Raw genomic sequence first — 15,536 nt, forward strand, 5'->3', positions numbered from 1 at the left:
GGGAAAATTTTGCTTTCATCGATTAATCGTTAAAGATTAGTCCAGATTAAAAGATTATCGATCGATGATCCCCCCGTCATATTGTTATCACCCTCACGGAAGTGATACACCGGAAAACAGATACCCTGGTAAAAACCACCTCAATATTAAGGGTCTTCCACACCAGCCCTGTTCCGTTCTGGCTCGGCTCCAGTTCAGGTTTTCCTTTTTCACCACGCCACGCGGCCGCCGGCTACACGCATCGATTGCCGCATAGCCGTGGTGAAACGAAAGATTAAGATGCAATTTTATTTGCCGGAGCGAGCTGAACCGGTGGTAATCAAGAATAATTGATGCATTCATGAAAATTAAAGAAATGCAGACTTAACATAATATGTAAACATACATAGTATGTAAACAGTACACACAAAATAAAACGAGAAATGAAAAATAACTAAACATTCCTTTGATCTTATGGTTGGCTGCGACAAATCCATAGTCGCTGTTACGAATTCTGTGACCATGTTTTATGGTGTTTATTTTTATTTTTTTATTTATTCGGATATAAAACTTACAACAAGTAGTCGCAAGGCTAAAAAAATACTGCACAATTTACTTACATAACAATAAAAAGGATGTAATAAAAATGAAATAAAAGGTACAAAAATATCACTCTGTCTCTTTGGCTCATGAACTATTGTTTAGCATATTAATTATTGTAGGGATGGGTGAATTTTTTAATCTTTCAGTTCTCGGTTTGAATTGTTGATATTGACCTTGCCATTGCTTCGGAGCACATGAGGAATACTACGGATAGGGGGAGCAAATAACTGAACTTGTCCGAGTTCGACAGCTTCTTGCCAAAAGTCAGTATTAGATTATCACGTCTGACTTTTAGCAAATGTAAATTTAAAAAATCTAAAACTAATTTATATAAAATGGTAATTGAGGCCTAGAATGTTACATTTTCTGTTTTATTATGACACTTCAATTTATTTTTTTATTTTATTTCATTTATTTTAATATATCCACAAATCACAGAAAAGAAACTGAATTGCTTGCGATTTACATAACAATAAAAATTGCACAGATCAATATAGGCCTACACATATAAAGACAAAAACAAATTAACCAATTAGATATCAAAAATATATTGGCCTACACATATAAAGACAAAAACAAATTAACCAATTAGATATAAAAAATATATTGCTGAAAAATTATTTTTAAATTACTAATTATAAAAATTACGGTACGGATATGCACTTATAAATATATATATATATAAAAAAACTCATTAACAAAATAAAAATATGGGATTGCACTATTATGATAACGGCTGACTTTGGCTAATGGCTAAACATTTTTTGGGGATTTCGAAGAACCATATTGTGAGCTGTGTTATTTCTATTGAACCACCATGAAAAGCGATCGTCTTTTGCGCAAGTTTCGGCAAGTTTAAGGCACAGCTTTGTTCTACGTTCTGATAAGGTTAGGAGGAATGCTCTCTTCTGTATTTTCTCAATAGCATTGCTCTGTTCGTTAGTTATAGGCCTACCTGAGCAATGCTCAACTGATTTTTTACGAACATGACGTTCTAATAGATATGTTTATTTTATCACAATAGAGACAATATGTGCGTTATGAAACAAATAATTATATTCGTGCAATGGAACAAATAATTTCATTCGATGAATAATGAATCATTCCTTTGTAAATAGCCGTAGTTAATGCTTGGTTCCACTATAGAAACGCGACGCAAGGGATGTAAGCGCAACCAAATTTACCATTTATAATTCGAACTGTTGCTTATCGTTGGTAAACTCACTTGCGTTGCGTTTTACATCCATGCGTTGCGTTTCACATCCATGCGTTGCGTTTCACATCCATGCGTTGCGTTTAACATCCATGCGTTGCGTTTCACATCCATGCGTTGCGTTTCACATGCATGCGTTGCGTTTCACATGCATGCGTTGCTTTTCACATGCATGCGTTGCGTTTCACATGCATGCGTTGCGTTTCACATGCATGCATGCGTTGCGTTTCTAGTGGAGCCAATCATTTACGGCAATACTAGTTTCAGTGTGCCCAAATATGGTAGTGATATGACGTCATCATATATCCATATATGGGCACATCATATGTTTTTGTAACACAAAAATGACTTAACGCTATTGCAACAGTACTATAACGAAAGTTTTAAATAAAGGACCAACTGCCAGTTGTTAAGGCCAAATTACACAGCGGTCTGTGTAAATTGGACTTCTGTGCACATTTTGTGATGTATAGGCCTATTTTTGTTCGAGCGCCACAAGCACCATACTGGTTGCCTTTATTATTTATATCCTTATTGTTTTTTTGTTGTTATGTCAATGACCTGCAACAAATTAAGTTACTAATTACTTCTACTGGGGGCCTAACTTTTTGAAAAGGCGTGAATCACTTGGGTTCTTGTGGGCCAGCAATTTAGAAACTTAAGTGCAAGGACGCCTGGCGTCGGGCGACACCCACAACGTACTTATATAGCAACAAAGGCCAAGGAAACGAGAAAATGTAACTAGAAATTAATATGATTCATATTCTGAAGTTTGATGCTACAGCATCAGAAATAACGCACGTTCTGTGACGTCAAGTGATTATGAAACAGTGATTTTCATGGAAAGCTGAACTGAAGTGAGAACTCATATTCTGCAACACATAGCCTTAATTAGAATAAAATCGCAAACAAATTTGAAAAAAAAATTATAACTAGTGTAGTCCATATTAGCTAAAGTACGGATAGGATTATCGCACAAATAAACTGGTTGATGATTATAGCGACAGTCAGTGAGTAGGCAAATTATGTACAAAATACGGTAACATTTTTAGAAGCTCTGGGATAGTGGGATAACTGTAATTGGAAACAAGCTACAATGAGGTGAGCCAGGGACAAGACTAAACTATTAAGGTCTCCTTATCAGCTTTATCATATAATAATAAGCGATGGATCATTATTCGCTTGTGAATTGGTCAATTTGCATCGCGTCCTAGTTTAAACTTAAGGACGAAGTGGTGGTTAACGCCACAAAAGAGAAAAAAAACTTAAGGACGAAGTTCTTAACGGCGTAACTTACGCTCAATTAATATAGCGTTCTGAAACAACGTTTAGGTAAAACAATTCCAGTTGACATTATGTCAGTCAGTTACAGATTAATTGTCCAGTGACCGGGTGTGGTCTTTAGAGTCGATTAGCAACATTTCACAAATTTCTTCCACATTTGCCAACATCTGTGTTTACGTTTCTGAGCAAGATTTTTCATTCCATAATTATTCGGTGATGTTATCTTATTTTTGTCTGATTCTTCTTGTTTTTTTTTACAGTCGTCATGCAATCTTCGATCGTCTGATGATATTATGCATTGTTTCTATAGCCTAGTCTGTAGTATCTCCTTTCCAGGGCCTGGAGTTTTCGTTGTCCAGGTTTCGCATGCATCACGATTGAGACAGTCATTGTGCAGAGTAATCTGATATTGTTCAGGCTAATGCTTTTGTATCTTCAATAATGTTTGGTTTTACGACAGCAACGGTTGCGCAAATTAAGGGCTGGCAAGCCAATATAAAAATCCGTAATAAACATTTGAGTCAATAAGAAAAAAAACAATAATGATAATAAACACAACTTACTATGACCTGTCAATCTAATTTACACGTGTTTTTGACATTGAATTCGCGTTACTATTGAAGAAGGAAATTCATGGAAATCGAATATTTCCCGCAGTTCTATTAAATAATTACAGAACTTCCGCGCAGACTTACCTAGCGCCTACAGTGTTGTTATCAAACGCATTTTGTTGAGATGAGGGTTCGCAAACAATAAAATAAATAAAACGGACAAAAAGATCATTTAAGCGCTCAAAACTGAGTGAAACACTTGGGCAGGTTGCAGAGAGTGACAGAGGGCGTGCTACTTAATGTTTAAACACATATTGAAGATACAGATAACTCGAGATTTTGATCAGCTTTCGTGACATCACCCATCACTAATCAATAGGCATGATCTGTTGTTATTAGGTATTTAAAAAAAATCAGGATGATATGATAAATTAGAAATTGTGGATATTATCATCATACAAACAAACATACGGTATGCATACAAAGTGATAGACTTGTGGTCAATGCTTTGCAAGTATCTTGCTAAACATCGAAACATGTCGTCGTCGGATCTATCTCACTTCAGAACTCGGAACGGAAATCAGCAAAGTCTAAATAATCTGTGACTGAGCAAAAAGGATGGTTCGTGCTGTGCCTTTCTAAATGTCAGTAATACCGCATGCTAAATTCAAAATTACTTAGGTCTATATGTCATGTCAAATAGGCCTACTACATGATAAATCCAATGCTATAGGGGCCTATGTATGAAATGCCGCATGATAAAATCATCATCATCATCATTTTACTTTTATTTGGGATACGCACGTCCATAGGTACAAAATTATTTGTATCACATAAAAACGTCAAACACACACACACACACACAAAGACACCGGTATCAGATCATCTCAGGATCTCCATCATTTTGTTATGGAGCCTGGTTGATTCAAATGATGATACCATAATACATTCTATCATTTCGTTTTTGCTAGCAGACATTCTATGTAACAATGAAAAGACAGATTTCCTTTGATATTCCCCAAAATAATAACAAACGTGTCACTAGCACTGCAGTGTCTAGGCATATGTGTCAAACTGCATGATATTTCAAAAGATGCCATGCTTCGGCATATTTCAAAAATACCGCATGATAAATTCAGAAGATTCAACGCTTGTGAACCGCATTATAACAAAACATTTCCTTCAATTTGTAAAAACAGTAATTCGCGCCTTTTAGATTATTTCTTCGTCGTTGAGTTTGTTATTCTTTAACAAGTTTCTTTCAGTTCCAAAGGAAGTTCCAAAATAAATTAAATCAGTGAATTAAATTATTACGGGGGAGAATGATTCATCCTTAAAGAATAGAAAACTGACTGTCCGGTATCTAAAATCTGAGGATTAATAAGCTTTCCCAAGCGACGGAAGCCTCATCATACTGTGTATGAAAGCATAGCCTAAGAACTTTGACAGTCACGCCACCAAGTCATCTGCTTTTCATAGTGGAGATGAGTATTCTGTTTTTCATCCAACCCTCTGTAATCGGAGCCCTTCTAATCATCATGGTCTTATTTCTCATCAAAGAGTATTGCTATTTATTATTAAATTTTTTTGTATACCGTAATTGATTGACATTTTGATTTTATTAAATAATTACATTAAATGACCATCCAACTGTCATTTAACATTTAACTAGTCTTTAACATTAAACCTAGTTAACACCTACTAACTACCTATTACCTATATGTAACTGTTAAGTTGAAACATATTTAATTTTAAAATAAATGTATACCCATAAAAATATGTTGGGAACATTGATTGAAAAAAATACAATGTTATTAGCAAAATAATTAAAAAGAAAATGTGTTAAAAGAGAAGTGTAAAAAAATGAATACAAAATAATATATAAATATGGAAATAAAAGTGGGACAAACAAACTTACCTGGTTGTTTAACAGTTAACTACTGTATTCGTTAACTTTTAACTAGTGAAATATTTGATTAACAGTTAATGTCATTAGACAGTTCGGCCTAACTTTTTGTAATAGTTACTTGTCGTTTAAAACTATACTAGTCGTTTAACAGTTAATTAGTTGTTTAAACAGTAATTAACTAGTTGTTTAATAGTTAACTATTTTAACAATATTATACGAGTAAACAACAATTTAACTAGTTTTCTAACACTAGTCATTTAACAGGTAGTTGTTTAACAGTTTTAAACTAGTCATTTAACAGCTAGGTGTTTAACAGTTAACTAGTCATTTAACAGCAATTAACCAGTCGTTAGGTTTTTAGTGGTTTAACAGTAAACTACCACCCTAGTCGTCCAACAGTTAAAAGTTGGTTTAAACTTGCTGTGTTTTATTTTTCAAAATTGAATTTTCAACTAAATACAAAATCTAGCCTATTATTGTTTTCATTATTATGGATGATCTGAAACACGAAATGTCCAACTAAGAGTGAATGTAGTATAGTAGGCCTACATTATGTGTTTATAATTTACCCGTTATTCAAACATAGAAATGTAATGGCTAAACAAATTTGAAATGAATAAATACAATTACATAAATGTCTACGATTTTGATTGAAATAAATTATGTTAACCTTGTCAAAAGTACTGTACTCTATAAGTGACAGTTGATGATTGATTGATTACATTGCATTTGTAAAAATTAATTATCAATAAACAGGTTTTATAATTCAGATATTTTGGCAGGTTATCAAGTAACATAATGACTAAACATTTTCCTGACGTATAGCAAATCAGCAAATCCACCACGGTATATTATGTTCAGTCAAAATCATCAAATTCCATACAGCACATTTGTGCACACATATGGCGACTATACCATAAGCTTTGGTTCCCACTAGAGACGTAACGCAAAGACGTAAGCGCAACGCAAAGTGAGTTGAACAACCACAAGCGATGGATCTCCGAAATGTCGCTTGTGAATGGTCAACTCGCTTGAGTTGCGTACTACGTGCTTGCGTTGCGTTTCTAGTGGGAACCAAAGCTATGGCTCTACTAACCAGTGGGACTAGGCTTAACCTTCTAGGATAGAGCCAAAACATGATATAAATGGGTTTTTCTTTTGTATCAAACCGTGATTATAATATTAGAATATAATGCGTGTGAAACAACATTAGCGTAGTAGTAATTAACCCGTTCGACAATCAGCAACATGCAGTCATAGTGAATTTATGTTGTTCACACACGGTCTCATCACAGAATATTTGTAAATGTTCCAATTATTGTAGTTGTCGATCGCGAATCAAATCACAATTAACTCATTATCAGAAACAGACCGCTCAGTAAAATAAGTGTTCAATAAAAGACAACGCCTTGTTTTGATTTTTAGTATTCAAGCGTCCGTAGAGACTTACTCACTCAATTTCCCCGAAGAGTTAAGTTATCGTTATTGAATATACAAAGATGCGTCAACAAAGGGAAACATTTAGTTTGATGCTTTGCTTAACAAACAAAGCAAGTTTTCAGATGCGTTTTTAATGAAGACATTCCAATAGCACAATTGCATTATAATTATCCCGTATAGAACACGCGTTCCGTTCCCAATTTGAGTTCATCGGATACACCCGTATCGTGCCCGGTCCAAAAAAAAAACTCGCACGCACGCGAGTGTACGTCATACACAAATGACCTGATTCTATTGCACTTTGAAAAGCTGTTTAAATTAAAGATCAATTTCCAGTTGGAATTCTGAACGAATCTTTTTTGGAGAATTAAAGTAAGGTCATGTCTGGGAACAAGAATTACGAAAGATTGCACGGAAAGAATATCGCTGGTTTTGAAAATTACGAGGCACTGCGTTAAATTTGTTGAAAAATTCTTTCAATTTTAAATTATAACGCGATGATGGCTATGGTTCCCAAAGTACATTAAGATCAGAAAGTATATAAACGAACTGCCACGGCATCTGGTGCGGTTCTGTATATGACAGTGGGTGCTTAAACTTCCGCGGCGCCTAATTTCTATAACAAAAATGATGCTATGATAATATTTTATTTAAAAAATCAACAAGGAGCAAACAAAAAATATATTTTGATGATTTAAAGCACTCATAATACTGCGACTTAATGACGCAGATGAATTAATAATACACATCCTTTTGGGCAGACAAACGGGTTATTCCATGGTCCCGTCGAATAGCCCCTCGAGCGGCCTTGTACATTATATTTAGCCCACGCATACAATTATCACTTCAGTAGGCCTACCGAGTTTGTTTTTAATCTATATGTATCTGGTTTTATCCCATGGGTACCTCATGGTTTGTATTTAATCAAATAATTATTTTCTAGGTAAATGCCAAGGTCGACAAAAAAAAATTATATTTTCTACTTTGGAAATAAAATATCGTTCAATCATGAAGCTAATTGTTTAGCTCCATGGTCCAATGCATCCTTCACACTAATTAGTAATGGTTTAGGAATCTGACTGGTTCTAATTGTTAAATAGGTACAAAAAACATAAAAACAAAATTATTGCACCACTGGTCAAATGCTATTTAATAGTAGTTTATAGATTAACGTAAGTGTTTTCTTCCGGTAGAGGATTCCGGAACATAATGAGGGAGGTATAAAAATAATTGCATACTGTATTACTATAATAATTATAGTAGTTTTATGTATTTGAATATTATTCAAATCGGAGGACGGAAAGGTTCATTTTATTACAACCGTATTTGAATATTTGATTATTGGTTTTCATTTTAAACATTTCAAATTAATAGAATCCTCAGACAATGTAATGTTCAAATACGGTTGTAATAAAATGAACCTTTCCGTCCTCCGATTTTGATGAAATTAAAAAGGATTGTTCAGCAACATATTTTTGTTGCTAATTAATCATCGGCGCAGACATATAAATAGAGCAATAAGACTGCGCATACGATTGAGTATGTTTTGTTGTTGACACTGATTTTAAAAATGAATAGTTGATTTCTATAGAGGGCAGTGGCAATAGACAGTGTGTTCAAAAAGCTGTTTTCTGATTTAGTGCTGTTGCAACGGCTGTTGCAATTCCTTGTAGCCTAGGCCTAATTACTTCTTGCCTTTTGAGCGCACACTTTAAAAGCGTGTAAATTTAAATCAATCAATAAATTAAACTTGAAACGTTTTTTTTTTATTTGTTATTTTATTACATATTTTTTTTAATTTTTGAACACTACACACATACAGCGTTATAAATTTTTCGATTTAAAAAAAGCTAAGGCCGCGCCAAGCACTTTATATTCATTTTTGCTGCCGTTTTATTTATTAAACTATATTGCGCCCTCTATACCTACTATGGATCGGATCTCGGAGAAAGCGATTGTGTTGTAAATTAAAAAGAGGAAAAAAATAAACAAAAACATGTCGACTTTGCCAAAAAAGCACCATGAACGTAGTAAAATTGCAGTAGATCGTCCTAAGTATAGAGAAGGCAACCGTGATCGAGCTGTCAAAGTAATAATCGGATCGATCCTTATAATCCATATCAAATTTAGAATTCCATGTAGGGGCCTATGCAATCGTCTCTGTCTGACTCTGTATGTACGTGTGTGCATGATGCTGTAGGGCTAGCCTAGGCCTAGAGGCCCTATAGGTAGAGGCTAGTTAGTAGGCCTCTACTAGTCTAGGCCTGGCCTAGCCTAGGCCTACACAGTACGCTAGCTAGGCTAGGCCTATATATGACGGATAGGCCTAGCTAGATAAAGAAGAAGCCGACCGAGCCGAGGCTTTTCCAGCTAACTAGGCCCTACTAGCTTAGCCTAACCTAGGCTAGAATAGAGAGAAAAGAGTGTGACCCGCTTCTACAATACTAGTTAGTAGTACACTAACTTGACTGGTCTAGCCTAGCTGGTAGACTAACTTGACTAGTCTGGAGTGAGTGGCCGAGCGGTTAAGACAGTGGAACCGTAATTACGTAGCCATAACATCGGCAGGGTTCGGGGCTCACTCATTCGTCACTCCATGGTTCTGGTGGTAGAACGAGTCTTCTCTGATAAGGACTATAAACTGTAGGTCCAGTGTACACAACTAGCTCGTGTGCACTTTAAAGAACCTAGTACATCTTTCGAGACGAGTAGGGGGTTACCCTGGTGTATTAGTACATCACAGCCACTGATCAACAACTGGGCCATCTGGGAAGAGGTCACCTAGTATAAAAATAAACAAACAAACCAGGAGGCCTAGCTAGGTTTGGCTACCAACAAGGTTATATATACTACTACTACTAGCCTACCACCTAGAACTAGGGAGGGCTCCATCATCTAGGCTAGGCAGGTCCTCCTACATTAATATGCCTAGCTAGCTCAGTTAATATAAAGGCGCTGAATATATTAATTAATATATTAATAAGAGGATTTTTTCTGTTCCTACAAAATGTTTTTCATTTCAGGTATTTACTATCAACAAAGAATCAGTGTATCTTTTGATACAAGGTGTACCTGACGTAAAGATCACCAGAGAGTTATTAGAACTGTGTTCTCTCTATGGTACAATAGATGAGTATCGAATACTAGACGATTACCCAACAGAACAATTTACCAAAGTATATTGGATAAAATACCAACAACTTCAAGCAGCGAGGTACTGTGCTGTACAGTTAAGGGGAAATTATCAGTCAGGTGGGCAGGGGAACATATGATTGAGGACCATAGATTTTTGGTCCCAGTTTTATGGGCCAGGGTTAGGTGCAGCCGGGCTTGTGAAAAGTGTTTGATAAGCCGTGCCCATTTAAATATCCCTGAATAGACTTCCATAAATGTAATAAGAAGCTCCCTATCTATTCAAATATCCTCCCCCCCCCCCCCCACCCACCCACCCCCACTTTCTAACTATTTTGTAGACTAAAACAAATGCTTTAAATACCAGAGTTGCAAAGCGTAAACTTGATGACCAATCATTCTATGGTGGTGTACTTCATGTTTGCTATGCTCCAGAGTATGAAACGGTGTCTGATACACGACTAAAGTTACAAGAGCGAAGAAAGACTATTGCAAGAAGGACACGCCAAATCCAACTAGAAGGTTAGAAATTTACTAAATATTTATATATAAATCCAAAGGCAAATTACTGAAAATTATGACAATGCTGTGGGTATCAGTGGCTGTATCTCAATGGAGATACAAAATAAAATATGCAATAGCTAAATGAAAACGATAAAGTAAATCTGCCAGAAATATTAGCAGAGCTTTCAGGCAACACTAGCCCTTTATCAGTGCAAGTATAAATATTACTTACTTTTCTTATTTGTGCTCCATTAGAAATCAATTTACCAAAAGCATTAGCCGCTCTCTCCAAGACTCCCTCTAATTACTGAGACCATTTGGGTGGACCCAGCTGAACAGTTTCCTTCAAATTTTCCCTCCAATTAAAGACCACGTTTTAAATGATAAAATAAAATTTATGAATTTTTAGGGAAGGTGGACAGAAGAACAGACAAACCAACCTGATTACATTTACCCTTACCCTTCAGGGAGCAAGATATTTGATTTTTAATTTTATGTAGTTAAGTTCTTCTGGGGCCCCAGACATTTCATGTTATGGTGACTCTGTTGCCTTTGGGGTCCCAGGACATGATTTCGAATAAATAAATAAAATGAAATAACTATTCTCACATTTAATTTCCCTCTGAATTTAAAGACCACTTCTAGTGCCTGTCTTTAGTTATAGAGATTCTAATTAAAATTAAAGACCACTAAAGCTCTGTCTACACTATCAAACTTGATGTGACAAAAAATGTGATGTGCCCATATATGGACACAATGGTGTCATATCACTACCATATTTGGACACATCACATTCAGGGATGTCACCACGCTGGTCGGCGCTGGTCGGCCCCGACCAGCACTCAACATTTCCGACCAGGATTCACAGGCTGCCGACCACCACTATTATTTATTAATAATTACGATATTTATATTAGGCCTAGGCCTAACTAAAATTCGTACTAAAACATTTTACCTAGCACATCGTTAATAACAGACAAGCTAGCCTCATATAGATAAGACAAAAGACTACAGCAAATGTTTCCGTGGTTACGTACGTTACTTTATTTGTAACACAATACCAGGCCTACTCTGCCCTGGTATTCATTGTTACAGCTTGTGAGTCATGGCGAACAACAAGCAGCTAGCACAGTGTACAAGTTTAAAGTTCACATAGCGACCATTCAAGCGTTTTATTTTGCACAGATTAAAAATACAAACAAGTACGCAGTAATTAAAAAAATGTACAACTACATAGACCCAAACAAAATCATTTTTAATTGCTGAATGTTTTGTCACCCTGCTTTAATTATATTATGTTACTAGGTAGTTTTACATTTTTTTACTCTACGAACTATTAAAAAAAAATAAAAAAACATGCGCATGGTTCAGCAGTGAGACCGGGCAAGTTCGTTCGTTTATGATCGCCGAGCATGGTACAATAATTACACGTCCCTGGGATAACTTCAGGTTGCTGAACTTCAGTTAACCCATAAACACGTGTCTGTTCTTGCCGGCCATGCACTACATGCTTGCCGCACAGTTGTGAAACAAAAAATCCGGAATTCACGAATACGCTCAAAAACTCTCGCGCAAAAGAACACGAACATTATATCGAGCAACAAGTAGTAAGGTCTAGGCTAATAATTTATCTACAGTATTTGATTGGGGATAATAGGCCTAAATAAGGAAGCGCCAGTTTTTGTGGAATTCAGATTTTGGGGCATCTATCTAAGCCTTGGCTAGGCCTAGTGGTCGTAGTGTCTACAAGGCTAGGCCTAAGCCTGACGCGATCTATTGCTATTCATTTCGTAAGCGTTTTTTTGTTTTCGCGAATAATAACGGCGACTCCCCGGTGGTACAAGGTTAGGCCTAGACCTGACGCAATTTGTTGTTATTTATTTTCATAATTCTTTATGTTTCGCTAAAATAACGACAAACCCCCCCCCCCCCCCCCCCGGGATGAACACCGGGGTTATTTTAGCGACCGGCACTCCAAAAAGCTGGTGACATCCCTGATATTGTTTGTCACATCAAGTTTGATAGTCTACCTAGAGCTTAAAACGTGGGTCCCAAAAGTGGTCTTTAATTGGAGGGAGACCTATCTGGTAAAATGATGCTGTTGACTACTTCTCGATTATACCATAAATCTTCTAATTGTAACCCTGGGTTATTATTCTTTGATTGTTTTTTAGGGAGGGTTACTATTAGAAGAAGGGTTACTATTAGAGTAGTGGGTTACTATTACTAATTTTGAAAATAGTAACCCACCCCAACATTTCCAGTCAGCAAATCATAGCAACATTATAAAACAGTACGAATAAACAAATTTGTTTGAACTTTATTTTATAAACTCAAAAACACTCAACCCTCCCCCACTCCCAAGATCAACATGCATTGTCTCCTTATTTTCAAATACGGCTGCATCATAAACGACCAGTCTTCATAATGTCATTTTGCCAATAGTTTTTTGACTCTATTATTAACCCCCATGGGTTACTATTAGAGTAGTGGGTTATTATTATAGATTGGCTTATAAGGTGGGTTACTATTAGAAGGGTGGTTACTAATAGAGTGTGGGTTACTATTAGAGTGTGGGTTACTATTAGAGTGTGGGTTGTTATTAGATTTACGGTATCATCGATTTGTCAATGTTTTATTTATAGATGCTCATACTTCTAATGATGGACATCAAAATGACGAGCAGATACTTAGCACGTCTAAAAGTCAGCCATCAGGTTTAATACAAGATGAAAAAGAAGTCTCAAAAAGGAATGAAATATCATCTGATAGTCAAATTTACACTAAAGATAAACAAACATATGACAGTTTTCCTCCAGCGTTGCCAGATCCACCAAAGCAACTACCATTTGAAAAATGGAAACGTTCAAAATATGATGGCGATCAACCACCATTACCAAGTGCTCACTCTACGCTACCCCCTCAGTTCAATCCATATCCTGCAGGGTATAGACACCCTGGCCCACCACAATCGCGTTGGCCTAGACTTAGAAAAAAAACGCAATACACTGATGACTATTATCGGCCTTCAGGCCAATTTAAAGAGCATTTACAAGAAGAGGCTAGGCATCCAAAGCTATCAAAAGAGGTAAATCTCATTAAATCATGTCTCAATTTAGAACAATACAGGGATTATTGTCCATCTCAAAGGCCTAGGCACCGAGAACAATTTGACTTTAGGCATCACAAACCACCAAGGCAATTTCAAAATAGCATGCATACTGTTGCATCAATTTCTGATTCCCAACATGTAAACACAAAGAAGAATCAAGATGGTATAAAGTTTGTCCCACCAAGTGTAACAAGAAAACGTACATCATCTCAAGCTAATTTAAATACTACACCAAATGAGTGCGAGAAGAGAGTATACGAAGGGCAAATGACGTCACCCTCAAAACCAGGAATTACGTTATACAGACAAGGCAATAATTCAGTTGAGTATGAACAGCCACCAGGGCCAAAACAGATATCCACGGAAAGCTGCTCATTTAGAAGGACAGTTGAAAGTATTAGAAGTAAAATGAAAATGGTAAGTTCACAGTGGCGCAACAGCTATGAGTGCTCACTGGCTAAATCCAGTGGCCTCGGAGCTTATGGTGGTCCCTGAGCAGTGCCCAGAGGAAAAAACAGGCATTAAAATATGTCTAAGGCTAAAAACGGCCAAGGCCCCTCCAGTGTTGGAGGGCCATTGTAGTCCAGGGGCTTCAGGTCTCTGCGTTACACCACTGTCATTTTGTAAATACAGTAGAACCAACCCTCTTAGGACACGCCTATTAAGAGGACACCTTCGAAGGGCAAAACAATGGCCAACCCTATTAAGGGGACACCTTCGAAGGGCAAAAAAATGGCCAACCCTATTAAGGGGACACCTTCTAAGGGCAAAACAATGGCCAACCCTATTAAGGGGACACCTTCGAAAGGCAAAAAAATGGCCAACCCTATTAAGGGGACACCTTCTAAGGGCAAAACAATGGCCAACCCTATTAAGGGGACACCTCGAAGGGCAAAACAATGGCCAATCCTATTAAGGGGACACCTTTGAAGGGCAAAACAATGGCCAACCCTATTAAGGGGATTCTATTTTATCAAGTAAATTCAAATAAATTTATTTGCCAATATCTAGATATTACGATACTAATATTCAGTCACAAGTGGTTCTTGATTTAAAGAGTTAAACTATGACCTCTTGTCAATTCAATGCTTGAAAACCTTTTTAGATTTTTATACTTTCAAAATATCATTTTTACAGATTTCTTTATTTTCTTTGGTAGGTTTCAAAAGTACCACACTTACCTGAAGCATCAACAGTGCCACCAGCTATTTCAAGTACAGAACGAATACGCATTTGACATACGTACAATATTCTCAACAATTTATGTTTATCCTTTTTTTTTATGGATTTAATATATCAATCGATCTGTATTTTACAAAATAGATTAAAAAACATTAAAAAATTATTTCTACGTGTACTGTACATGTATTTCTATACAGCATGTCGAAAAATTAAAATGAAATTGCATGGAAATTGATTTTTTTTTAATTTAAAAAAATCCATCTACAATTATTTATTAAATAGTACATATTATATATTTAGATTTATTTATTTTTTGACATAACTAGTTACTATAGCTCTATAAGATGATAACACAATATTTGTGCATATATGACAATATTATCGCATAATTATTGAATTTTAAAAAGTGTATATTTTGACCATTTTTCGAAAAAGGCCAAATTTCGACCCTTTAGTTTTTGACATAACTAGTTACTATAGCTCTATAAGATGATGATAACACAATATATGCGCATATATGGCAATATTATCGCATAATTATTGAATTTTAAAAAGTAGATATCTTGGCCATTTTTCGAAAATATCCCTTATGTACAGGGAAATTTTATAAAAATAGCCAATTTTCGA

General features: G+C 36.0%; 1 protein-coding gene across 1 annotated transcript; it reads left to right on the forward strand.

The window, feature by feature from the left end:
• The first annotated feature begins 8,912 nt into the window (after window positions 1–8,912).
• LOC140046294 (uncharacterized) lies at window positions 8,913–15,133 on the forward strand. The gene is made up of 5 exons (XM_072090881.1): window positions 8,913–9,068; window positions 10,003–10,193; window positions 10,479–10,633; window positions 13,261–14,144; window positions 14,887–15,133. The coding sequence occupies exons 1-5, from the start codon at window positions 8,976–8,978 to the stop codon at window positions 14,962–14,964; spliced, it is 1,401 nt and encodes a 466-aa protein (XP_071946982.1). The 5' UTR covers window positions 8,913–8,975; the 3' UTR covers window positions 14,965–15,133.
• Window positions 15,134–15,536: the final 403 nt, after the last annotated feature.

The sequence above is a fragment of the Antedon mediterranea genome, chromosome 1, assembly GCF_964355755.1.
Source record: "Antedon mediterranea chromosome 1, ecAntMedi1.1, whole genome shotgun sequence".
NCBI classification, from domain to species: Eukaryota; Metazoa; Echinodermata; class Crinoidea; order Comatulida; family Antedonidae; genus Antedon; species Antedon mediterranea.

Excerpts from the sequence above, each read along its gene's own strand:
- LOC140046294 (XM_072090881.1), top strand. The coding sequence starts at position 8,976 with ATGTCGACTTTGCCAAAAAAGCACCATGAACGTAGTAAAATTGCAGTA. Across the intron at positions 9,069-10,002 it reads ACCGTGATCGAGCTGTCAAA|GTATTTACTATCAACAAAGA; the intron begins GTAATAATCGGA and ends TTTTCATTTCAG. Across the intron at positions 10,194-10,478 it reads CAACAACTTCAAGCAGCGAG|AGTTGCAAAGCGTAAACTTG; the intron begins GTACTGTGCTGT and ends TTTAAATACCAG.